At 38.5% G+C, this 27,842-nt stretch overlaps 1 protein-coding gene across 1 annotated transcript; it reads left to right on the forward strand.

Moving 5' to 3' along the window:
* Positions 1-18: 18 nt before the first annotated feature.
* Positions 19-27,842, forward strand: cep120 (centrosomal protein 120). The gene is made up of 20 exons (XM_059337852.1): positions 19-227; positions 1,126-1,282; positions 1,456-1,570; positions 2,380-2,524; positions 3,894-4,042; positions 4,688-4,882; positions 4,958-5,182; positions 6,694-6,904; positions 6,984-7,158; positions 7,408-7,557; positions 8,184-8,366; positions 8,472-8,568; positions 9,229-9,417; positions 9,626-9,715; positions 9,806-9,898; positions 10,785-10,946; positions 11,034-11,156; positions 12,235-12,333; positions 26,052-26,197; positions 26,820-27,842. The coding sequence occupies exons 1-20, from the start codon at positions 179-181 to the stop codon at positions 27,034-27,036; spliced, it is 2,970 nt and encodes a 989-aa protein (XP_059193835.1). The 5' UTR covers positions 19-178; the 3' UTR covers positions 27,037-27,842.

Consider the following 27,842-nt stretch of genomic DNA (forward strand, 5'->3'; position numbering starts at 1 on the left):
GGCGCCAAAGCTTGACAACAGAGCGGCTGGAGGTTTAACGGTCCGTAAGTCAGCGGCGGACAGAATAACCTGCTGTTTTAAACATCCTGTCAGTAACTAAGACGGTTCTGGATCTATAAACCGGAGTCTTTTAATTAACGGTGGAATATTTACCTGGTAAAGTTTCACAAATGTTACAATGGCGTCGAAGACTGAACAACTTCTCATCGTTGTTTCCATCCTGGAGGGTGAGTCAGAGCCGCACTTTCATCTGTTCCAGTCAATAAACATGATGAGACGCGATAGTAGATGGTTTGAATACTTTATAGAGCTACACGAGCGTCTTTAATAACGTTTTAGCTCACTAATGACCAGACTGTTGCTGTTAGCAGTTAGCTTTAGCATTAAATCCTCTTGAAGTGACGTCAGCTGATTCAGACATAAACAATACATCACAAAATACTTTAAGGCAGTAAAAGTACTCTGTCACAAGTACTCAGATACGTTACTGCAGTAAAAGTACTCTGTCACAAGTATTCAGATACTTTACTGCAGTAAAAGTTCTCAGATACTTTACTGCAGTAATTATAATTTGTCACAACCATTGAGACACTTTACTGCAGTAAAAGTACTCTGTCACAAGTATTCAGACACTTTACTGCAGTAAAAGTACTCTGTCACAAGTAATCAGACACTTTACTGAAGGTAAAAGTACTCTGTCACAAGCACTTTACTGCAGTAAAAGTACTCTGTCACAAGTATTCAGACAATTTACTGCAGTAAAAGTACTCTGTCACAAGCACTTTACTGTAGTAAAAGTACTCTGTCACAAGTTACTTATGTAATAGTAAAGTAGTATAAGTACCACACTGTATACTTTAGCAATGTGGTATTTTAACTGCTGTAAAGTAACTGAATACTTCTGACAGCGAACTTTTAATGCAGTTGAGTAACTGAGTACTTGTGATAGAGTACTTCACAGTGTTGTGAGTAATATTTTGGATCAGAACAATGTTTTTCTGTGAGTTAAAGTCTCTGCAGGACAAACAAACCTTCCAGCTGACTCTGAAATCTTTCTGCGTTTGACTTATTAATTAATTCATTTACCAGTTTGAGTCTGACAGTGAAAATGTTCTCTGTGAGCAGGTCGTCACTTCCCGAAGGCTCCCCGTCTGAGTCTGGTGGTGCAGGCGAGCTTCGACGGCGAGCAGCTGGCCACAGACCCGGTGGAGCACCGCGAGCAGCCCATGTTCAGCACCGAGCTCGCCTGGGAGCTGGACCGCCGCACGCTGCACCAGCACAGGTCTGGAGATCACATGACCACCGTAACATTAGAGAGAGACAGAGAGAGAGATTCAGTTTTAACAGAGAATACTCATTTTTCACCCGTTGATCCTCTCTTTGCATCTCAAGTGTTTTGTGATTTGTAGAGACAATTGTAAATGACTCGTTAACGGTGAATCGTCTCTGTGTCAGACTGCAGAGAACTCCCATCAAGCTTCAGTGTTTCACCGTCGACTCTGTCAGTAAGAAGAAGGAGAGCGTCGGATACATCGTCCTGGACCTGAGATCTGTGCAGGAGGTCAAACAGGTGAGACGCTCCTCCTGTCTGTGTTGTGGCAAATTAGCCAGCTTCAAAGCCTCTGGGCCAGAAGAGTCAGGCTAAGGGCCACCCAGCCTGCCGACAACACATGCACCAAAACCTTCCCCAAACACTAAGACTGAAAAATGATAGAGGCTAAAGTAGCAGGAGATTGGTTCAGACTTTCAAGCAGCAGAGTTTTATTCTTGCAAGGTCAACTCAGTGAGTTCCTTGGTTGTAACCACAGGAGACTGAATATGCAGTGTCAAAACTTTTCTTTTAAGCCATACAATCTTTCTTTTGCTTGTTCTCTCATTGGTGGGCTTTCTTAGGCCCCCCTTTACCAAAAAGTATCTCTTTAAACAACGATGTATCTGTATTCTGTGACGTGTGGGCTCGTCAGGTGATGGCTTGGTGTTCATCCTGATTCAAGACTTTCTGAATTTGTTTCCAATATTTTTGGATGAGAGATCAGTTCCTTTTTTTTTTTTTTAATAATCACACTTATGACCTTCAAAACATCCTTTTACAAGCCTTGCAACACATATCAAGATTTTACCATGCTTTACTCTGACATTACTTCTGTCTTCAGTCTGGTCATCAATGTGATTGCTCATTGCATCTCAGGTTACAACTCTTATTTGTAACACACACATTTAGCTCAACATAAGTCAAGAATGATCATTACGGCTTTGTCTTATCAACACATACTCTATTGGATTAAATTTTGTCATATAATATTTTCTCACAACATCTGGAGATGAAAGCTTTCCCTGTAATTATTGATGTAAATCAGATTTTCTGTGTGTTTGCATCAGGAGCCCCGCTGGTTTCCTCTGCTGAGCAGTAAATACACCAAACAGAGGCCGGCTCTGCTGCTCAGCATGTCTCTGGAGAACGACACCAAACCCTCTGAGCCCTCTCCTGACAGGTTCAAAGCCAAGAAAGCCCCGCCCCGACAAGGTCAGCTGCTTCTTTTAAAGTGTTTTCATTTAGCTTAAATTCTTGTTCTTTTTACTGATGATTAAAACTGTAACAGTAGAAGCGAATTACGGCCACATAAATGGTTTTATGATTATGAATCATCATGTTCAACAGTAATGTGTCTGGCTAAAAACACTTTTTTCAGTCATTCAGTCAGTTCTGTTTAATTGTTTATAAAGTCAGTTACCAAGATAAGATCAGACTTTATTTATCCCGCAGTGGGGAAATTTAGTCATTACAGCACAGTAACGAAGAAAGAATATGAAAAATAAAACATATACATACATTCTATACACTTTATATGCATAAATGACTTATATGGCTGCTATTTTGCATTTGTTATTTACAGTCATGGAAAAAACTATTAGACCACCCTTGTTTGCTTCAATTTCTTTTTCATTTTAGTGCCTGGTACAACCAAAGGTACATTTGTTTGGACACATATATAGATTCAGGGAGAAGTGGACAGACAGGTCTTATATATCCAGGATGTCAAATAGACTCAGCAGCGAAAACATAATAAAAAGATACAGATAGAAGCTAAGAAATCCCCATCACAGTATAAACGGAGTCGGCACATAACAGAGCGATCAAAACCCAAATAAAAAGAAAATCTCACTTGGTTATTACACATGCTACAGGCACAACATTTTACCATGACGACCTTGAAATCCACAGGATCAGCTTGAAAAAAATGTTGGGCACATAAACACTAAAAAGGTATGTGCTATAAATTTTCTAAGGGTTTCGACAAACGGTTTTCCCCACTGTTACCTTATGGAAAAGCTAGAGTGCATGACATCATAGCTAGAGTGCAGAAGGAAACTTTGGAACCGTCAAGGCCGCAGATGCCACTCTACAGAAATAATTTATACATAGAAACGTAGGAAAATTCGTCTTCTCACTCACAATCTACTGGTAAAGCTGTCAGAGTTATAGTTTGGGCGTAGGACGCACAGATGATCCACCAACACGCACCCACAGCCTCATACACCACCATGGTAAAAAGGAGGGAACATTTCTGGAGGAAAGCAGAAGCTGTTTCTTCTGATCCCTCTAAAAAAAGGATTTCTTCATTTTTCTTAACAAAACACAAATATAGACGTTCAGGAAGAACTCCGGATGCTCAAAGTGAAGTCAGTTCAATGATAGGAGCGACGGTTTGGCCAAAAATGCTTTCTGTTCGAGGGGCACTTTCAGCTGTTTTCCTCTCTGTCGCTCTCTCAGTGGCGTCCAATGTCACTGGAGCAGCTGCAGTTGATTGCTCTGCTCTGATTGGTGGCCGCCACCTGGCACTTTAGTGTTCTAGTTGCTTATATTCTGCTCCTCTCTGACTGTAACTCTTCAGGTTCTCCTGCAGTGACCGACCTGCTGACAGACAAACTGGAGGCCACGCTGGTCCCAGACCAGGGCTTCCACCAGGTCGGCCCCAAAGATCTCTGCTCCGACATGTTCGTCCTGTCCGTCACCGTGGCCTTCGCCTCCAAACTGGAGCAGGTAAAGACGTGCAGTCGTGTTGTTTTTTTAGATAACAGTATATGTGACAACAGAAGATAGAGAAACACTTTTTCTTGGCTGACTTTTTCTTGTGTACTATTTTTGCTATTGGATTTATTTTTATTAGATTTTTAATCACTTTTTTATTATTATTATTATTATACAATTTTTGTTATTGGATTTATTAGATTTTCTATTCACTATTATTACCATTATACTATTGACTTTATTCTATTTATTTTATTTTAAAATATATTTTTTATTTATTTACCACATAATTATATTTGTTATTAATTTATGAGTTTCTATTTCCTACATTATTATCATTATTATAATATGTAAATGTACGTTATGATTTAAATCATAATAATAATGTTTTAAATTAAGCTGACAGAGTTCTGTAAATGGATCGAGCAAAAATCTACAGCTTCTTTACGGAGTTTACAATATTAAACTTCATATTTATATATAATATATTTAAACCTTCTGAGAAACTGTAAAATAAATGTAAAATGGCAATGTAAAGCACATTTTCAGGCACTTTTAGTCACCACCTTAATATTTTGAGTCAAAATCTAAATAAATGAAATTAAAACACATTTTAAACCATCAAACAAATGAAATGTGCTCTGTTGTTGTGCACAGCTGATCCCGAGCACCATGAAGCTGTCGGAGGGCTCGGGCTTCTTCTTCTACTACTCTTTACTGGGGAACGACATCACCAGCGAGCCGTTCCACAACCTGCTGAGCCCCGACTTCGAGCCGGAGCGCGCCTCCGTACGCATCCGCAGCAGCAAGCAGATCCTGCAGGCCTTCCTGTCCCAGCAGCCCAGCCTACAGGTGAGAGACAGAGAGTCCGGTTAAATGTCTTCACCTCCCATCAGTGGACTCGTCTCACCCGTCTGTCCTCCTCAGATCCACCTGTGCTGTGGGAATCACTCTCTGGGTGGGACAGACGTGTCTCTGTCTGCTCTGGCTGCTCTGTGTGTGGACCTGGAGAACAAGGCGGCCACGGTGGAGGGAGCGTTTATTCTGCAGCCTCCCAAACGCACCAAACAGATGCTGCCGGCTCTGCCCGCCGACCTGCAGCCCACTGTGGGCGTGGCTGTCACCCTGAGGAGGGAGGACGTCTCCGCACAGGTACACTCAGAGGGCATGAGGGCTCAAAACACATACTAAAAGGGTTCTGAGCTCATTTCTGATTTATTGTGGTCATCTGTTATTACACAACCTTATTGTCCCTATTGTCACTCTGCATCAAATTATCATGTTTTGTGATCTATGCCTTGACTTACCTCAGAGAAAAAAACATCCCTGGATTTGTTGCATTTAGCTGAGGGTCATATGTGCAGATGGAGAGAGAGATAATAGTAATAGTGCAGAAAGAAAGAGATAGATAGATAGATAGATAATAGTAATAGTGCAGGAAGAAAGAGATAGATAGATAATAGTGCAGAAAGAAAGAAAGAAAGGGATAATAGTCATAGTGCAGAAAGAAAAAGATAATAGTAATAGTGCAGAAGGAAAGAAAGAGATAATAGCAATAGTGCAGAATGTAAGAAATAGATAATAGTCATAGTGCAGAAAGATAAAGATAATAGTATTAGTGCAGAAAGAGAGAAATAAAGAGAAAATAGTAAAAGTGCAGAAAGAAAGAGATAAAAGTAAAGTATCAGAAAGAAAGAAAAAAAGTCCAGCTTTTTTGAGCTTTGCATTAGATTCTGTGTCCCTCGTGTGCAAAGAAAATGAACTTTCTGCCTCATCTACGGTGGAATTATCTTGTTTCTGTCTCCATATGGTTTACCCCAGTAACTTTATATTATCATTTGATGGTTTTTGGATGTTTTTACACAACATTACATCACAACTTTAATTCCAAAGAGTTCTGAAAAACAAAATGCAACTATTTGCAAATCCTTTGCGACTAAAATCTAGTTGCTCATTGTGATTGAATGTGGTAATTTGTTATTACACAACCCTATTGGCCCCCTCACTCTGCATCACATCAGCACATTTTCTGATCTATTGTTTGACTTACCTTGGAGAAAAGAACATTCGTGGATTTGTTTTAATGTAGCTGAGGGTCATGCGTGTAGATGGAGAGAGAGACAATAGTAATAGTGCAGAAAGAAAGAGGTAAAAGTCCAGCTTTTTGCTCTGAAATTCCAAGTTTTGTGAGTTTTGCATTTGATTCTACAGTAGATTTTTCTATTTCTGTCACCAGTAACTTTTATACTATCAGTTGATGGTTTTTGGATGTTTTTACACGACATTACATCAACTTTGATTCCAAAAATGTAATAAACACAGTATCCAACTGTTTGCAAATCTTTTGCTACCAAAATTCAGTTGAATACAGTAAGAAGAAATCTAATGTTGAAACTGAGAAATCTGCACATAATCACAGTTTACCTTTTTATATATATAAACAAGAAATAACTTTTCTGAGATTGGAAGAAAGTTAAATAGACAACATGTTGACTATTTACCACCATACTAGAGATGTAGCCGTTTGTTGTTGCTTATTCTTTATTTTATGTCAGTGAAACAAAGAAATTTTCACTATTTTAACTTTAACTTTCTGCACTGTTGCACGTTACATCATAGTGTGAGCAGCTTTACTCCCGTCTTGTTTTCTGTCCTCTGTCCAGTCTTTAGGGACTAAAGAAGGAGGCGGAGCTCCGTCAGCTCCTCCTGCTGCTGTTCAGAGACCTCGGAGCTCCTCTCCGGTCCAAAGACCTCCCGCCTCCTCTCCTCCCGGTCCTCCTCCTCTCCCTCCTGCCTCCTCTCACACAGAGAGTGAGGCAGAGAGTCTGCTGGAGGAGCTGCAGCGGGGCAGAGAGCAGGCGGGACAGCTGGCAGGTGAGACTGCAGACACCTAAACGTGATGTTCAGAGACAGTTTGAGACAAAATAAACTGAATGTGTTCGTTTGTGTCCAGCTGCAGATCTGCAGGTTCAGTCTGAAGCTGCAGCAGAAGGAGGAGGAGCCTCCTCCGTCAGCGTCTCTGCTCCAAAAGTGTCCATCCCGTCCTCGGCCCATCACTACTGCTTCTCTCTGGACCTCCACAGCCTGAGGAGCCTCAGCCTGACTCACCCCATCGCTGCTAAGCTCAGGTTAAAACTCTGAACCTCATCCTCTTTATCAGGATTCATTCACTAGGAGAAAAAGAGAGTGCCTGTCTGTCTGTCTGTCTGTCTGTGTTAGTCATAAGTAAGTAAGTAATAAGAAAAGTGTAAAATATTGATATATTTGCAGTTAATTCTATCAGGATTTCTGCAAAACAGCCACCTTACCAAACCGTCTAACATGGTTTGTGTGTGTGTGTGTGTGTGTGTGTGTGTGTGTGTGTGTGTGTGTTTCAGATATTCGTACCCGTTCTTCGGCAGTGCTGCTCCCATCATGACCAACCCTCCTGTGGAGCTGCGGAGGGGCAGCGAGGTGTCTCTGCCTCAGTCCTACTGCGCCTTCGACTTCGCTGCTCTGCCTCAGCAGCTGCAGGACACCTTCCTCCGGTGGGAACACACACTCAACATATTACATTATTAAAGTTTATACACAGAGCAGAGCACACAGAAGGATCTGTTTGTTGTTTATTTTTCTTATTATTTAGCGTCAAATACAATATTCTCTTGCTGGGGACTGAGGAAACTTTTCAAACACAAAATATCTTTATAGACAAGAAGCCAAGATGCGAGATTAGCACTTTAACTCAATACTGTACCTATTTCAAACATCGTTCACGTTCACATCACTCCACAATAACATGAAAAATTAGGATCCAGGTTGAAAAGTATCGAAATTTCCCCAAAACCTTCATGTTGCCTTCACATAGAGCTACAGTCCTTTCTGTCTGTCTGTCTGTGCGTGCGTGACCCGGTTTTGTGTGATTGTTTTTTAAGCATAAAAGTATAATTCAACACCAAAATCTGTGTTTCTAAGCCAATTTACAAGGTATACAGTTTTAGAAATTTATTTTTTGTATTTTTCTGTCGGTTAAATGGAAAACACTATCTCTGATAGATAACCATTTAAAACTGGCTCTATCTATTCTTTTCTGTCCTCTTTATTTCCTGCAGTGTGACCTGTGTCCAGCAGGTGGCGCTGCAGGACTGTGTGTGATCAGAATGATGTGTTGCAGGGTTCCTCTGCTGGTGGAGGTCTGGCACAGAGACTCGTCCAGCAGGGACCAGCTGATTGGACGAGCCTGCGTCCAGCTGTCTCAGCTTCTGAGCTCTGAGAGGACCCGGGTCCTGACGGCAGCCGGGGGGACCAGCTGGAGACAGACACACCGGGACCGGATCCCTGTGATCCAGACACAGAGGTACTGACAGAACCAGCAACCAACCTGACAGACTGATCACATGATTATTATTATTATTATTATTATTATTATTATTATTATAAACAATGCTGTGTTTCTGTTCAGGCCCGGGGAGAAGGTAGCAGAGCTGAGCTACGAGGCCTCGCTGGAGGACCTCGGACTGGTGACAGCCAAAGAGGTCATCATGTCTGACTCCACACAGGTTAGACAGCTGTGTGTGTGTGTGTGTGTTTGTGCGTGTCTGTGTGTGTGGACTTTCTACCTAGGCCTGAAAATAACAATCTGGACTGATGTGACTTATAGTTTGATATCTGGACATGAGCAGGATCAGTGTGTGTGTGTGACCTTCATATCTCCTGTTGTGTTTAATAAATAATGTCAGCAACACTTTATGATGTTTGACAAACAGCTTTTACAGACTGTTATAAGAGCCTCAGTATGTTTTCACATCATTTCTACTCTTCTCTCTGCTTTAATTTATTCTGGAGATTTTAATACTTTTTTTCATATTCATGTCCGAATATTCTGCAGATTATATATTCATTGTATCAATGGCATAAATTGGTCTTAAAGTTACAATTATATTGTTTATTGCAATAATTTCTGGGATGATATATCATGTTATCGTGGCAGGCCTATTTCTGACACAACAAAGATCATAATTTTCAGTTTATTATTGCTTATCATTTTCTTTTCTTCTTTCTTATGAATCTGAAAACGTGTTCAGAACATTAGAAATGCCTCTAAATATGTAGTTAAATTATTACCTCTCTGAAAATAGATCAAAACTTGATTAGATTTGACAGGTGTACCTAATAAAGTTTAATATTTTACCCGTTTTTTCCATCTAATGTCTCATCAGACTGAGCCTGTGGTCCCCCCTCAGCCGTCCCCCCACCCTTCAGCACCTGGACCGGCAGCTCCTGGTCTGGCCCCCGTCCCCCCGCCGGGCCCCGCGGCTCCGACCGCTCCCAGGGAGACGCTGGAGTACCGCACGGCGCTGGAGCTGGAGCTGTGGAAGGAGCAGCAGGAGGATCTGTTCGACGACCAGGTGAACACAGGATATAATGCTTAAATAAAGCGAAAATGTAAATGCATACATTTTCATCAATATATATATATATATTTACACACATAGGGAAATATATATTGACTTGTGTTTGAGCTCTCTTGTTGGCTGTTTTGCATTCTATGCATCATTAAAAATGATCACAAATCAAAGTGAATATGTTTAATAGTGATTGTTGTGTTTGTGTCAGCTGAGGAAGAAGGAGCTGAGCCACATGCAGGCTCTGGCTGAGGAGTGGAGGAGGAGAGACAGAGAGAGAGAAGCTGTGGTGCACAAGAAGGTAAAGAGACACTAACACACAATACACACACACACACTGCTCTATCTACTCACACAGACTCTTTAATAACTTTAATATGTGTGTGTTCAGGAGGTGGAGTATAACCTGCTGGAGGAGCAACTGCAGAAAACTCTGTCTGATCTGGAGAAACGAGAGAAACACCTGGCTGCAGCCGAGCTGGAGGTCAGACTCACCCACCACACCCTCATACACACTGTTTATACATTAACCCATGGATGGATGGATGGATGGATGGATGGATGGATGGATGGATGGATAGATAGATATAGAGTCTTTGTTTAGTGTTGTGATCTAAAGTTATTTGCATTATTGAGATGGGTTAAAAAACTAATTCTAACTCCGTAGGAAGTTTTTTAAACAGTTTTTTGGAAGTATAATTGTATTGGGTTGTCCGACAGAAAGTTTAATTAATGAATAATATGTCTATGAAATGTTTGAAAACAGTGAAAACATTAAAATTTTTTAAAACCTGGAGTGACATCTTTAAGTTAGTTTTACAGTTAGTTCAAAGGTATTTGTTTACTGTCATCAAGAAAAACCAGCAAATCCTCAAAAGTGAACTGCTTAGACAAGTGAATGTTTAGTATTATTGCTTGAATCAAATTTTTTTGTGTGTAAGTCAGTGTGTGCGTACATGCGTGTGTGTGTTTCAGAGACATGTCTGTGTGTGTCTGTGCTCCATTTTGTGTGTTGGGTCCTTTTGTGTCCACGAAGACCACTGGTGCTATAAAAACTGATAAAACATGTAAAAATGTATGAAAAAAGTTGACATTTATTTGATCTATAAACGATGCAGAGGGGCACAATTGCTGAAAATGTCAAACAATTCTATGAAAGTTAACCTATATTAATGGTATGATGAAAATGATTTGGGCTCAAAAAGGACCCCAGGAGGGTTAAAATTGTTAAAATATCAGTTTCCAAAATGACAAAAAGAGACACTCAGAATAACAGTATTATAATAAGTGTTGCTCACATTTCTGTATTAAGTGCCCGGCCTCGTATGAAGTGTGTTTACCGTGACTGTGTGTGTGTGTGTGTGTGTCAGACTGCGAGGCTGCAGAAGGAACTGCGAGCTGAACACGATCTGAGCCAGAGGGAGCTGCAGGAGAGCAGCAGGAGGCTGCAGCAGGACTGTGACCACCGGGTGGCGCTGCAGAGGGACAAAGTGAGACTGATGGAGGAAGAGAGAGGCCGGCTGCTGCAGCAGGTACACAGAGACAGAAGGACAGAGAGAGAGAGAGGTCTATGGTTGTTTAAAAGTGACTTTAACTAATAATAATAAGCTGTTTGTCAGATTTCAGACGCTGAGGCTCGCTACAAGCAGCTGGAGAAAGAGTTCACGCTGTACAGAGAGCAGCAGAACGTCAGACCAGAGTTCAGGCTGCAGTCAGAGATCAACCTGCTCACTCTGGAGAAGGTCAGCAAAAGTTTCTCCTTATTATTACTGCTGAGATCTGTAGAATACTTAGAGGTTATTATATCAGAGTTACTGCCACAGAGAAAAATCTGCTGAAGGAGGGATTTGAGGAGCAACTTTTCTGTTACATGTAGCAGAAAGATGAAAAAAAAAAAAAGAATAAGTGATGAAAGTGAAAATTAGTTGCAACTTTATAGAGTACAGAGGTGGAAGAAGTTCTCTAAAAAAAAGGAGGGAAATACTTCAATATAGAAAGTAGAATTACTGCATTCAAAATGTAGCACAAGTAAAGCATCACACATATTAGCATCAACATAACATTTGAAACATATTTCTTATATTTTTTTACATAAACATTTTATGTCTTTTTTTTGCCATTTTAAGACTTTTTTGTCCTTTTTTAAAATATTTTTAGTAATTTTTTTTAACAATTTTTTTGTAATCTTTTGGGTTTTTTTGTATTTTGGGGGTAATTTTGTGTCTTTTTTTTGTATTTTTTGTGCCTTTTTTTGTATTTTGTGCATTGTTTTGCATTTTTTGTCTTTTTAGTATTTTTTGAATTTTTTTGTCTTTTTAAAAGTATTTAGTATTTTTTTTTAATTAATATTCTTATGGACAATGTTTTTGTCTTTATACATTTTTTGGTCATTTTGTGTCTTTTGGTCATTGCAAGTAAAATACAGTCGTTATTAAACTGTAAATGCTCATTTTAAAAGTTTTGTTTGGAAATAAAAGTCGTTTTTGCCTTATTAATTTGCATTAATGAATGTTAAATTACACTTTTATAAACTTGCAATTAAGCGCTTTTTTATTGCAGTGTGGAAAGTTTTTGCTCTCAAACCTAAATAAAAACACAAAGTAAACCTATAACATCATGTTGATGTCAAAGATTTAAATAATGTCAAATGTTTGTTTCTATAAAACCAGATTTTTCACTAACATGGACAGATATTTGCTCTTTAAATCTAGAAACTGAGATTTTGTTTTTAGCTGTAGTCATTAAAGTTTTAATAAATGAAGAGAAGTTCCTGTGTGACTCTTTGTCTGATGTTTCTCTGATGTTTGTCTGGTTGTTCAGGTGGAGCTGGAGAGGAAACTGGAGTCGACCACAAAGTCCAAACTTCACTACAAGCAGCAGTGGGGCCGCGCCTTGAAGGAGCTCGCCAGGTTCAAACAGGTACGACAACAAATCACTAATATATATATATAGAATAATATATATAGTCACTTTAGTTAGACCCCAGAGTCTTAGAGCTTCAATAGATCTGGTGGTTCCACATGTTTTATAGCCTGGCTAACACCAGACTAATCTCAGATGAGATGTGGTCTGGGAACCAGCAATGCATTTCTCCGTAGAGGAGGTGTGGTTTACGATCCTCCGGAGCCGTTTATTGGGCGCTTAGAATGTCTATCATAAGCGTCTGTAGGTAGCTCTTAGCCAATCAGATCAGTTATACCAGATGACGTAGTAGAGCTACAGAAATGGATGTTTGTTGTGTGTGTGTCTGTGAGAGAGTGTTGTTTGCTGCTTTGCTCCTCCAGTTCTCGCTTTCTGCAAGATTATTTATTTTCACACTTTATTCCCCCTCATGTCATTCAGCCACACACATCCACTGATTTTATGGGCAATAAACAAGCTGCTGCGGGTCTCTCGGCGGCTCCGCTGTCCCCCGGCTCGTAGCCAGATCACCGGCGTTACAATAGCGGGGCTAATAGCTACCGCTAACGCCGTAACGGTAGCGTAGCGCTACCGCTATTAGCCCAGCTACCGTAACTCCGGTGATCTCGCTACGAGCCGGGGGACAGCGGAGCCGCCAAGAGACCTTTCGCCTTTCAACTTTCGCTCTAAACTATTTAAAACACCATCTACAGCTAAAGAGAGTTTTGCGTCTGCTGCAGCCATGTTGGATCAGTAAGAAAACTACAAGCTTCCGTCTGCCGGGTAGTACGCGTCATCGTCTTGCCGTCCCTCCCCGCTCTGTGATTGGATCCCTAAATGATTATTATTGTTTTAGCTGCAGAACGTTTCTGAACAAACTGTCAAAAGCAACAAAAACACAAAAGAAACCAACTGAACGAGGACAGCAACTAACAATCGTTTATCAGTTCATTTGCTGATTATTATCCTGATTAATCAATTCACTGTTTGGTCTTTATTTTATTTTTTTAAATAGGTGAAAAATATTATAAATGTTGATATCTTAAAACGTCAGAAACAATCGGAAAAAAATGTGTTTTCTAATGAGAAAATAAAGATAAGCAGCAAATTTTCTGAATTTTATCCGATTTATTACAATCGTAAAATTGACCTCTGTTGAATATTCATGATGAAAAATATAAAATGCCACATTAAAGATTAGAAGAAGGTCAGTTTTTTGTTAACTAACAGAGTGAATTGTCAGATGTCGGAGCGGCCTTGAACGCACCAACAGAGAAAGTTTAACTGGTGGGAAGGGAAAAATGAAAAGAATGCACATATTGAAATAAGGTGAAAATTAATAAAGGCGTGGACAGAAAAAAATGCAGTTAAAAGACAAATTTAATAAAAAACAGAAACCGTTCAAATACCAAATATTTTCCGTTTTCAATCAGGAAACAAAGAAAAGCAACAAATTCTCAAAATATTGTCAGATTGTTAATAAGATCTACATTTAATTTATGTTGAATATTCATAATAAAATAATGAACAACATAAAAAATTGAAACGGGTCAGTATTTTTTTAACGAATAGAGTGAATTCTCAGATGTTGGAGTGGCCTTGAACGCACCAACAGAAATAGTTAAACAGGTGGAAAGTGAAAAATTTAATTAATATGGAAAATAAACTGAAATTGATGAAGGTGTGGACATTAAAAAATGCAGTCAAAAGACAAAAAAATACAATTAAATAAAAATCAGATTATGTTGAATATTCATGATAAAATAGACAAAATACAACATAAAAATAAAAGCAGACAGTTTTTTGACCCTGAATCCTCAGATGTCGGAGCGGCCTTGAACGCACCCACAGAGAAAGTTTTACTGGTGAACAATGAAATGAATGAAGGCGTGGACAATAGATAATCCCTCTAAAAACTGCAGTCAACGGGTAAACACCAAACCAAGCTCCCACCTTGGAGACAGAGCTGAGTGTGAAGCTGGAGGCGTGTTGGAGCGGCGTGCGGCAGCAGCCTCGGCGCTCTGACAGCGCTCATATTTCACAGCAGATAATTGTAGTTTTTGTGCGTGGGGACGCTGCAGGTTTTTAATCAGCTGCTGCAGACGAGCTGACAGTGTTAGGACATTTAACAGCTCTGTTTAAAGACACGGAGCGAGCAGAGGAAGCTGAGCCCGCCCGCTGCCATCCGTCAGCACGCCCAGACAGAGCGTATGAGGTCGTATAGGAGAGGAGCGGCGAGGAGGAGGAGGCTCAGAGTTAAAGCTTCAATACCACAATATATATAAATATATATCAATACTCAAAGAGAAGTAAAGAAGACGAAGTAAAAGTTCACACCTGTGAGTTTATAAAGATTCACCCCCCAGGAGCTCATGAAATTAGCTACAGAGACAAAACTGTTTTGGGGTTTGTTTGTTTTTTAACAACCTGTAAACATGTTTATTTCTGCCCTAAAGTTTGGCATTTTATCATGGAGGTCTACGAGGATTCACCATAAACTGTTTATAATATAAATCATGTACGTAGTCAAGGTGACGTCCCCTGTTGGTTTGTGGACGTTTGAAGCATTGAGTTTGCTGTTAAGTCCGCTCTTTTATGAACTTTTTTGGGTAATTTTGTGGCTTTTTTAATGTATTTTTTGGTAAATATGTGAGGGTTTGTTGTTTTTTTTGTAATTTTGTGGCTTTTTTAAATGTTTTCATACTTTTGTGGTACTTTTTTGTATTTATTGGTAATTTGGTAAAATGACAACCCCCCGGGTTGTAATTTTGTGGCTTTTTTAAGTATTTTTTTGGTAATTTTGTCTTATTTATTATTATTATTATTATTATTATTAATAATATTTTGTTTTTGTTGGTATTTTTTTGTTTTTTTAGTATTTTTTTTAATCTTTTGTAGCTTTTTTATTACTTTTTTTGGTAGTTATGTGTCATTTTTTTTTTGTGTTATTTTTTTGTAATATGTCTTTTTTTGTTTTTGTAAATTTGTGTCTTTTTTGGTATTTTTTATCTTTATCTTAAGATAAAAATCGCATCTTCTGCAGGAGAAAGTAAACAGCGACTCCTTAGAGTCTTTCATTCCAACCAAACGCTGAACAAGACATTTTTAAAAGAACAAAATGTTGAAATACACTGTGCTGAAGTGAAAACCTGGTGAAAGGCTCAGAGTTCTGTTTAGATGTCCAGGTTGCCGTGGATACGCATTGTTCTGCTTCTCTCATGATGACAGCCACCTGTCAGTCAAACCGCACCCTGCTTCATCTGTTTTCTTCTAAATGGGACCATTATTTACACATTAACATCAGATTGTCCTGAAGAAGACTTGAAACTAGAGATTGAGACCATAGAGAATTTTTTTCTCAGCTAATAAATGAGGTGAGAAGTCGTCTCAGTTTGTGTTGAGATAGAGAGGACCGGACGGTGGCGCCCCCTGCAGGACGTTTGAAGACTTGCAGGCTCATTCTCCTCGATGAAACGTCATAAAAATCTTAAAAAGCCTATCTGCTGACCAAACAGTGAAGAATAAATCTGTTTTTCATAAAATAAAAGCTCGACTAACCAATAAGCATTTCATTTTGTTTGACCTTTTCACAATAAAAGCATACTGTTGGTTTGCCAGTGGGAAGCTTTTAATGTGACGCAGCAACAGAGTTTCAGCTGTAACTTAAGACTAATACACACACTTTTTAAAAAAAGTGTGTGTCTGTGTAACTGATGGCTCTCACACATTTCATTGTCTACTTCTCTTCAGCTAAATATTTGGCTCTGGTGTAAAAACACACCCCTCTCTCTCTCTCTTTTTCTTTCTCGCTCACTCTTTCCTTTTCTTTTCCCTTCACACACACACACACACGCAGCACTAAGTGGGGCTTTAGTCTAATGTAAACACACACACAGACTTTATCTGACAAACTAATAACTGTTACTGACGTTAACCAGCTGGAAAACTGGAGCTGCATCAATCTCTCTCCCTCTCTCTCTGTTTCCTCCTTCTCTCCCTCTGTCCTTCTCTCCCTCCTTCACTCTTTATCTTCTCTCTACCTTCTCTCATTTCCTTTTTCTTTCCCTCACTTTTCTTCATTTTGTTTCTGCTTTACCTCTTTTCTTTCTCATAGTTTTCTTCTCCTTTTTTATTTAAGCATCCTTCACTTATTTTTCCTCCCTTTCTCCTTCTTCTCTCTACCTGCCTCTCTCTTGTCCTCCCTCCTTTCTCGCTTGTTTTTCTTTCCCTCCTTTATCTTCTTCCTCTTCATTTTCTGCCTCTTCTCTCTCTCTTTTATTTCCCTCTTTGCCTTTCTTTATTTTCCTTAACAATTTTCTCTTTTGCTCTTTACCTTGCTTTCTTCTCTCATATTTTTCTTCACCTTTTTTATCTTTAAGCATCCTTTCCTTTTTTGTTTTGTTTTTCTCTTCTCCCGTCTGTCTCCTCTTTTTTGTATCAATCTTCCTGTTTTTTCTGCCTCTTCTCGCTTCTTTCCCTCCTTTTCTTCCTTTTTTCTGCTCTTTTTCTTCCGCATAGTTTTTGCTTTTTTTATTTCTTTAGACATCTTTTCCTCCCTTCTTTTTTTCTCACTCTCACTCTCCCTCATCTTTTCTTTTTGCTTTTTCATTCTTTAATTTCTATCTTCATTTTCTGCCTCTCTTTACCTCCCTTTTTTCTTTTCCTACACCTTTAAACAGTCTTTTTCTCCTCTTCCTTTCACCCCCTCTCCCTTTTTACTGTTCCTTTCTTTTCCTCTCTCTCTCTCTCTTTTACATTCCTATTTTCCCTCTCTCTCTTTTACTTCCCTCTCTTCCTTCCTTTTCCTCTCTCTCTGTCTTTTACATTCCTCTCTTTTACTTCCCTCTCTTCCTTTCTCTTCTCCTTCAGTGTAGTTTCTCGCAGATCTTTCTCTTCTCCTCCCTTTCTTTTACTTCCCTCTCTTCCTTTTTTTCTCTCTCTCTTTTACTTTCCTCTTTTCCTCTCTCTCTTTTACTTCCCTCTCTTCCTTTCTCTTCTCCTTCAGTTTAGTTTCTAGCAGATCTTTCTCTTCCCTTTCTTTTCCTCTTTTACTTCCCTCTCTTCCTTTTTTTCCTCTCTCTCTTTTACTTTCCTCTCTTCCTCTTTTACTTCCCTCTCTTCCTTCCTGTCTTTCTTTCTCTTCTCCTTCAGTGTAGTTTCTCTCAGATCGTTCTCTTCTTCCTTTCTTTTCCTCTCTCTCTCTTTTACTTCCCTCTCTCCTCCTGTTGTGTAGTTCCTCTCCTCCCTCTCTCTCCTCCTGCCGTTCTCCTTCTCCTCCCTCTCTCCCTCGTTCCTGCGCTCTAAGTGCCACATCATTGTAAAGAAAACAGCGTGTGATTTATGGCGCTGCGGGGGCGTTTGGCGCTGAGTGTCGCCCCCCGTCTATTAATCATCAGCGGGCCAGCGTGTAGCACCCAGCTAGCCGGGCGCTAACTATTCAGATGTCACACTCTCGCTTTTTATAAAATATCAGCCGAGTGTTTACACGACCATCCGTCTTGGCGCTCGGCGGTTCTTAAAGCCAGCTCTTGTTTGGTTTTTCTCGGCCTCTCCGCGCCTATTTATTCTCTCCTCTCAGCGCCTCGCATGGCGTGCTGTTTAGCTCAAGTCGGATCATAAAAATTCTTGTCCGAGGAATAATGTGCTTTTCCACCCGGGAGGTGCGGAGTGAGGATGAATGTGCCGGCGGCTCCGAGGTATTAGATCAGAGAGCTGGTTTAGATTCAAAATATTGGGACAAGGAGCTTAAGTTGGTCTTTTCTAAGCAAAAATATTGGGACAAAGAGATTAAAGTTCTGAGGCTCGCAGCTAAATTTGGTGTTTTTACAGCCCAAGTGGATTTTTTGGGGCTTTTTTAAAAACCACTCGTACCAGGAGAGAGAACTAAACTTGGTCATTTTTATATTCTGTAAATAAAGAAGATATTTATATCTGTAAATAAATCAAACATCGCCACAAAAATCCAGTTTACAAACCAGAAACCTGCAAGAAAACGTGCTGAAGCATCAGTCATAAAGTTAAATAATAAGAAGTAAAACACACTGAAAGGACGACTCTGTCTGCGGTCTTTTATTGTTGTTTTTCAAATGGGAATGACCATTAAAAGTGGTGGAAAAGTTGTGCGACTGCATCAAAGTTATCAATACAAAGTTTATAAATAACGGCACAGAAGTGGAGCTGTGATGCTTCTTTTGTTTTCAGAGCCGAAAGTCACAAAATATCACAAACGAACAGATGGAGGCAGCGTTTTGTGTGTTCTGTGAGCTTAAATCACTGTTTTTGTCAATGGAGTCTGGTGGCTTTAAAGAGAAGTTCAGTTCAAGTCAGAAAGAGGATAAAATACTCTAAATAAAGTGTAGACATAAACTGATTACTGATGAAACATTATGTACTTCGACCAAAATGTCAATATTTAGATTTTAACATTAAATAACACTACTGGGAAGTTACAGAATCATATAACATTAATAATAATAATAATAATAATAATAATAATAATAATGCTCTATTAACCTTCACTAAATAGGCATAATAATAATACAAATGATACATTAACCTAGACTAAATAGTCATAATAATCCATTAACCTTCACTAGTCATATAAATAATATTAATTATAATGCTCCATTAACATATACTAGTCATAATAATAAATATGCTTAATTCACCTTCACTAAATAGTCATAATAATAATAATAATAATAATAATAGAGATAATGCTCCATTATCCTCATAATAATAATTATAATAATAATAATGCTCCATTAACTTTGACTAAATAGTCCTAATTGTAAATAATCATGGCTTTGGAAGCATCGCACATTTATTGAACTGAACAGTTTTTTCTATCAGGAGATTTTTATGAAACTTTATATATTAAGTCAACTGAAAAACTTCAAAATGAATGATGAGATATTTAAATAAAATAAATAATGTGTATAAGATAAAATAAGACACAATAATAATTTTATCTCAATTTCCTTTTTTTATATTCGTTAGAAGTAATAATATTTAAATAAATTATCCGGCCTTCAGGGAAAATCCACAATAACAAAGTCTAAACAAAGTCAGTGACACATTTCAGTCTGAATCTGATGTTTGATTTTTGCTGCTCTGTCAGCTGATCTGTCACTCTGTTTATCTGATATCTGAGTCCAGACTAAAAGCGTCCTCTCTCCTGAGTCTGTGTATAAATCTGTCGCTCACACAGCAGATGTAACGAGTGTTAGTGGTCTCAGTGGACTCTGATGGTTCCCACAGGTCATTCCTGGAATATTACGGCGCTCCGGTATGAGCACCGCGTTCCAGACAGCGAGGGCCAGGCGGAATATTTACACGCATAAAACAGTGTGTGAGTAAAAAACAACAACAAACCAGACAGAGACTGTTTTAGTTCAAAGAAGCACACAGTTTAAAAGTCTTTATGCAAGAAAATGTTCATATTTTTATTCTAAACCTCTCTGTTAACCTGCTCCTGACGAGGTTTGTCTACGTGAGTGTTATTAATTAACATAATCAATGTTTGACTAAAGTTTTATTTTCAAAAAGAAAATGTTTACATCATGGAGCTTTAAGTCGTTCTGTCAGAAATCAGGCGACAAAAACAAATAAATTAATTGGAATCAGAAGTCATATTAGAGACCTGAAATAATGAGAAGATATTAATTATACATCTGTCAATAATTAAATTATAATAATTATAATAATTTGACATAGTGTGGACCAAATGACTGAGGAAATAATAGACAGAATAATTTTATTTTTATTGTAGAATAAACAAGAACAATCTGACTTGATCAAATGGTTTCAATACATAGTTGGCCAATTTTTTTTTTTACAGGTTTATACCTGCAAAGTTATTGTTTTATTCAATTTAATCTTATTTATTTATTTATTTATAGCAACTATTCTCTAATATTTAAGTCATTTTATAAACAAAATAATAAAACTCAGCTAGCATTTTTTGGACCAAGTGATTGAAGAAACAATAGACTAAATCATTTATTTATATTTTAAAACAGGTTTATATCTGCAAAGTTCTTTTTTTGTGACTTTCTTGTGTTCAGACGGCGTTTATTAATATTTGAGAGCTTTGTCTTGTTTTGCAGCACTGAAAGTTTCAGCTGGTATCAGAATAATTGTAGTGAAAGAATAAATGAGTCTCTGCAGCAGCTTCAGTCAGACTAACAGAGACATTCTTTAGCTCTCTGCGTCTCTTATCTCGTTCTTCTTATCGCTCTGAAAACCCAACAGACGCCTGAAAACTCTGTTTTTAACCCTTCAGACGCTCACAGGAACCATCCTGCTGAGGAGAGGTTTAACCCTTTGAAGAGCAGAACAGTTACAGCATCGTTTAGTTCGCGTTTCCCAAACGTTGCTATGCAGAGGACCCCCCGTTGAAGTGATTTTAAAATTTGATGTACAGTTTTATTTCATGTATGATGGTAAAAATCAAACATACACCTTCTTAACATATTTTCATTCAGGAAAATCTTTTTTTTCTGTTAGAAGCATTCCTTGTCATTTATGACTTAATTTTCAACAGTAATATTAACAGTAAACAGAGTTTTTCATTCATTACATTCAGTGTCTTCTGTGATAGAAGCAGTGGTGGAAGAAGTGTTCAGATTACTTTTCTGCAGTAAAAGTACTAATACCAAACTGTGAAATCACTCCACTACAAGTAAAAGTCCTGCATTCAAAACTTACTGAAGTAAAAGTACCATCAAAGTGTTGTATAGTAGTGTAGTATCGAAAGTAAAAGTACTCGTTATGCAGAATGGCCCCACTCAGATTGTCCAAATATAGTTTGTATTATTATTATTTTTGATGCATTTGTAAGCTTGAATTTACTGTTGTCAAGGTAGGGCTCATTTTAACTACTTAATATACGTTTATGTGCTTTAATTAATAAAAATGTGTAATAATTTTGAATGTATTAGGTTTTTTATGTTAAATCTCAACCTGAAAATTAACTAAAGCTCAATGTAGTAGAGTAAAAAGTCCAATATTTGCTTCAAAATGTAGTGAAGTAGAAGTGTAAAGTTACATAAAATATAAAAAGTTCCTCAAACTTGTACTAAAGTACAGTACTTGAGTAAATATACTTAGTTACATTCCATCACTGCATAGAAGTCGTATATTAAAGAGACATATCAAAATTTCCACAAAGTCAAATAACAGTTTTTTAACTTGAATGTGAATAAAATCATTTAATCTTAATCTTCTAGACTTTCCAAATAATTATCAAACCAACTTGATGAAATTCTGACAGTGAAACTAGACGTCTCTCTCCAAAGTTTTTTTCATGTAGGACCCAGAAATTGGAATTCCACCATCTGGAATGATCTCAAATTCTTCTTCACATTGTTTCCAGCCTGCAGTCCTGTTGATGGATTTATTAGTTTGGTAACGTCTCTGTTCGTAGACGAGACAATCAGTCAATTTATTTATTACTAGTGCAGTGCCCGTAGGAAGTATGTCTTCAGATAGTGGGAGATTAAGTAGATTTTTCAATTATGGCCAAATGAGGTTGTGCGTGAAAGTGGGATGTACAATGAGGTGTAATACTCTGTATTACACCTCATTGTATTAGTACAATGAGTGTTAATATACAAAGTGTATATTGGGTAATACACGGATGTACATTGAGATATAAAGAGACACAGAAATAGTTATTTTAAGAAAAAGAAACTTAATCATTCAACATGGTTAGACATATATACAAACACAGATATAGGAGGGAATAAGTTTACATGCAGCACAAACAGATGGATGTGAATAACAGAATTTGCACATTACATGCAGACCACTACAACGTCTGCAACTCCATTAAACACTTCATAAGGTACCACACCATCCAGCACATACACATTGAACATTGATATTCACTGGAAACTTTTCTAATGTTATTGTTAAATCGAACCTTGTAGCACACTTTAAAACTCTGAAAGATAGGTAGGCTGAATAGACTTACAGATGAGATGAGTCATGGTGTAAATCCAGAGTGAATTGTGTTACTGACCAGGTGTAGGCCTATCACACAATGGGGCGGAGCTCCTCTAAAAGGCGTCCGATCAGAAACAGTGAAATACCTCAACACGTCCTACGTAAATAATGATATTTTGAAAAATTAATTCAAAAATCTTCAAAATCGATGATGCACACCTTCGTGCCATGAGCAAGCCACATACGAAATCTGAGGTCAGTCTGACTAACGGTCAGCGAGATATGCCCATGACACACACACACACACACACACACTTCTTGCTTTATAGAAAGATTATTTGCTCGACATTAATGTAAAAAGCAGGTTGATCATTTGTTTTATTTTTTAAGCAGAAATCATCCGTAGTTTCAGGTTCTTCCTTACCAGTTTTCCTACTTTCTTTGTCTCTTTTTCTCCTTTGTTTGCTCTTTCTCTCTCTTTCTCATATTCCTCTTTACTTTTTCATTTCTTTAAGCATCCTTTCTTTTTGTTGTTTGTTTTTCTCTCCTCCTCTGTCCTCTTTTTTTGTATCAATCTTTCTGTTTTTCTGCCCCATCTTTCCCTCTCTTCCTTTCTCTGCTCTTCTTTTCTTTCTTTATCCCTCTTCACCTTTTTTTAATCTATTTTGGCATCTTTTCTTCCCTTTCTTCTTCTTTTTCTTGCTCTCTCTTGTCCTCCCTCCTTCTGTAGTTTCAGGTTGTTATTCAGGAGGAAACAAAACATTTAAAGATGTCATTTTAGTCTGTATTTTATTTTTCATTATTCAACTATTAATCATTCTGTCTGAATAATTGACAATGAAAATAATCATTAGCTTTACAAATTCATGAAACAAATGTCTGCCTTTATATATTTTATCTTTTTAATCCAAACATGTTTAGATGGTATGGAATAGAAAGGACACAAGGCGTTTTGGCTCTGCAAGACTTTGAGTGACATTTTTTTTTTTTTTACGACTTTCACTGCAAATTATGAAAATAATAAAATGACAGCCATAAGAATATTATGAGTTGTAGAATAAATGATTCCTGGGAAACAGCAGCTGTGACTTCCTCTCCTCTTCCTGTTGAATTCCGTGAATATTTTAGCCTTTTGGTGACGTCAGAGCAGGAAACGGCCCTGAACCCCTCAGGTGTCAGATCTTTACACTAAACAGACTTTTTCTATTTATCCATATTTCTCTGAAACTCATTTGTCTCTAATGTGAGTCCCAGTCGTCCCCCTTTCCAGTTTTATCCATCACATCCCCAAAAAACTCCCCCTGAACTCCCCCAGGTGGAGAGCTGCTCAAAAAACTCCATCTGAGCCGAGAAAAGTGCGTCCACATGTCTCGTCCCCCCCTCGTCCCCCTCGCCCTCCGTCTGCTGGAGACTGTTGACCTCTGAAAGTGGAGGCGAGTAATGGAGGGGGGGCGGAGGGGAGTCTGGGGGAGGAGAAGTCATTCTCTGGTCATCCATCGCAGAAACCCGTCCTCCCCGACCGTCTGAGACCTTGATCCTGCTCTCCAGGACTTCCTGTCGTTCTCTCTGCGCTTCACAGCTTTTCTACACTTTAACATCACTTTGAAGCGAGTCTACAGGAAGCATGACGGGCTTTGAAGATCATTTACATAGAGGCCAAATAGTCGAATTATGTCATGTGACGCCCAGAAAGACCTTTACCATACACCCACATCCCTGGACTCTTCTTGGGGTCGTAACAAACCCTTTAAAATGAATCGTTTCACTGTCAGTATTTGTTTCTTTCTGTCTGATAACATTTGGAAAGTCTAGCGGAGACACAAGATTAAGTCATTTTATTGGCATTCAAGTTCTGTTCCTCTTTGGGCCCATACATGTGGGTGATCCGGGTCAGTTTATACGTGGAAGTTGGCTTTGGAATGAACTCTAGAACATTAGATGATCCTTTGCAGCTATTTTAAGGACCAAAAGGCTGCTTATAGGACTAAAAAAAGGAGGGGGGGGGAATTATTGAGCGTAACAACTGCTACAAAATGATTTCACCATTAAAATTTGATTAATTCGGTCCGATAACATTTGGAAAGTCAAGAAGATTAAATCATTTTAATCTAATTCAAGTTTGTGGAGCACCAAACTGAACGGTTTCATTTGTGCTACCTCTATGGGCCCATAGATGCAGATGATCTGGTTCACTGCAATATATATAATCTATATATTTGTCTCAGCAGAATCAATCATGTCTTCTCAGTGTCTCTGAGGAGCAGAATTTAATGTTTTTAACAGGATCTGGTTAGTGCAAACGCTTTATTTTAAATGACACATGTAGAATAAAGAGATTCTGGTAGAAATATAATTATTTTAAGCTTTGTTTTGGTAATTTTTTCTAACAGAAACTTTCATAAACCTATCAAGGGCCGCCGGTCCAAATTTTGATGATAATGGCTGTTTTTACAGTTCCTTTCTACAATAAACGGTATATTTTTGGCCAAAAAAACATCATTTGGTTGTTGTTTTCACCTTTAATCTGTCAAGATTCTTATTGTTGTTTAAACGGTTAATTATTAACATCCCTCTGATCGTATGTGTTCATGTAATATTGACTGAACTGGTCTTCCGTACAGCTGTAGCTGCTGGGAGGATTTATGATGTAATAACTGTAGAAAATCTGCCTCAGGGTCTTTAGTTTTAGTGGCTTTTCTCCGTCTCCCCTCCTCCCCCCTGCCGAGGCCTCGGTATCACCTCGTCCTCTAATTGTTTCAGGACTCGGCCTCAGATTGTCCTTGGCAGCGGGCACTAGAGAAAATGTTTAGCATGTTTGTTTTTCTAGTAATTAGCCTTAAAACGGCCCGTAATACAGACTGCTAATGGTCCACAGAGAGCAGGGCCTGTGTCAACACACCGCCTGTGTGTGTGTGTGTGTGTGTGTGTGTGTGTGTGTGTGTGAGTGTGAATGATGTGTTCATGAGAGATTGTGTGTGTTTTTTCTGTGAGGAGGTGAGGTGATCAGGCGTGTGAAAAGTGTTGAGGCAGTAATGTGAAAATGTTGGTTTTCCCATCCAGAATCAGCCGGCCGCTCGCTCTGCTCTGTGTCACCGCGGCACACGGACAGATTCCAGCTTCTCAAGTCTCCTCCAGCCCGCCGCTCGCCGTGTTTTCCGTGTTTTTCTGCCCTGTTAGCAGAGCGGCGTGTCCATCCAACACTTGTCAGCCCATGAGAATATATTTAAATAACTGCTGAATAGGATAAAACTAAAATCTGGTGAGGATGTTTAGTGTTTCCCAGCAGGTTGTTGGATTTAACTTTAAATCCTTTTGATTTAAAATCAAAGCTCTGACATCGTATTAGTGTTTTTGTTTCCTTGATTTATTACTGTGCAGCTGTATGCCAGTCGACAGAGCCCAGATTGGTATTATGGGTAATTTTGGGAGCTGGAGGCCGGAGCAGTTGAGAGAAATATGACTTTTTTTAGACGTTTTTATGAAGTTTTCTCATCGTGTTCGTGTGAATTCTTCCAAGTCCTGCAGCATTTTTTCTCAGGGAGGTTTTTATGAAAATGTGAAAACCAGACAAATTTATCACCAAACTCTGTGTAATTAGGAAAAACAGTTCCCTGGCATCTCAACGCACACATTTCAGCACTGGGGTCAGAGGTTTATTTTTAAATGTTGTCAGGTCTGATTTGATCTGCAGGACGTCACGACTACACATGTGAAAGTTGATCAATGTAAACCAAGCAAAACACGTCCGTGCAGCTGTTCAGTTTCTTGTTTTTTGTGTGTGTTTGCAGCGCGAGCAGGAGAACGCCATGACGCGTCTGAAGAAGCAGCAGGCGGAGCTGGAGGCCATGAGGCTGCGGTACCTGGCCACGGAGCAGAAGGAGGTGGTGCAACAGGACCGACAGGAGCTGGACGACATCAGGAACCAACTCAACAGGTGAGGGTGGTGATGATGTCATCAGCACAACATGCTTTAGAAATGCTGAAACATTTTCATTTATGTGATGTGAAGAGGTTTTAGATTTGTCATAAACAATTACAGTGAAACAATTAGTCGCTCCAAAAAAAGACCTATTAAAGGGTAAAATATAATACTCTGAGAAAAGTATGCAAATAAATATGTGGTGAACGTAAAAACTTGTCGTATGATAAGTATGTTTATTGTAAACCATAAAAGTCATAGTACAGTTTGTCATCCAAATTTAATTTAAAAAAAGGGACAGAAACACACCATATTATGAGATGTCCAAAAATGACCCCCTCAAAAAAAAAGTCATACTATAGTATGTCGATTTAAGTCAAAAATGGTCAAATTTTAAAACGCCTAAAAATGCTAAAAATTATAGTCTGTTGATACATATTAGAGCATAATACCGCTAAAAATTACAGAAAAACACCATATTATTGGATGTCCAAAAACGACCCCCTCAAAAAAATGTATTCCGTACAAAATTTGAAAAAAAAAAAAAAAGTAATTTATAGCATGTCATATATTGTTGATAATAGTGTATATATGTAATTAATAAAAGTTTCTAATGTATGTTGATGTTTTCTGACAGACTAAAGAAGCAGGAGGAGGACAGGTTAGGCCCCACCTCCTCCCTGTGTGGCCCCGCCCCCTCTCAGAGCGTCAACGAGAGCGCTGACGAACACCTGAGCCGCTTGCTGGAGGAGCGAGACACGCTGCTGAGGACCGGAGTGTACACACACGACGACCGCATCATCGCAGAGCTCAACAGACAGATCCAGGACGCCATGAAGGATCAGCACACCTGACAAACACACCTGCATTTACACTGAAGTGCCAAATTTATTTATATATATATCCTGTTACTGAGCTGATTTGTCCCACTTTTACAAGATATTATTAAAAAAACAATTGAAAAATTCTTCAGTCACTTCATATATTCATGTATGAATGCAAATGTTACACTATTCTTGTAAATATGCACATGTGAATATTGTATTAATATAGATTTGTAGCTGTCCTTTAAAGTCTCATTACACTAGTTTTGCATGTGTGAACCTTTAAAACCATTCCTCAATAAATTATGTTTTAGATTTTATACTTTTTCCAGGCAGAAAACTGTGTCATGCTTCATTCTGTGAGATGCGTTCAAGTGTCCTTGACTTCTCAGAATCCACACAAACTGTTTAAAAACATTCACTGGAGCTGAAAAGCGTTTGGTCAGTGATTAATTAATTAAACTAAATATCTTCAGGTTTGATTAGTAGTTGAAGGACTTGAACATGCAAAATCAGTGTACTGTCCCTTTAAATGTGTGTGTTTGAGCATCATTGAAGCTGAGTTTGTGTACAGTGTGTATAGTGTTGATGTTTGTTCAGCAGGTGGTGCTGCAGCCTCACAAACAAACTGACCTAACGCTGTGAGACATTAATTTATTTCTTATCATCAGAGCACAGATGGCTCTGCTTTCTCTGTTTGTCTGCAATAAATTATTTTGGGATAAAAATCTGCTGCGTAAATGTGTTTGTGTTTTTTTCTAGTGAAGATTTTTAATATATTTCTGTTTCATTAAAGAGCCTCTATGTTTACACTGTGCAACAAATAAAGGTAATTT

The sequence above is a fragment of the Centropristis striata genome, chromosome 7 (genome assembly GCF_030273125.1).
Source record: "Centropristis striata isolate RG_2023a ecotype Rhode Island chromosome 7, C.striata_1.0, whole genome shotgun sequence".
Lineage (NCBI taxonomy): Eukaryota > Metazoa > Chordata > Actinopteri > Perciformes > Serranidae > Centropristis > Centropristis striata.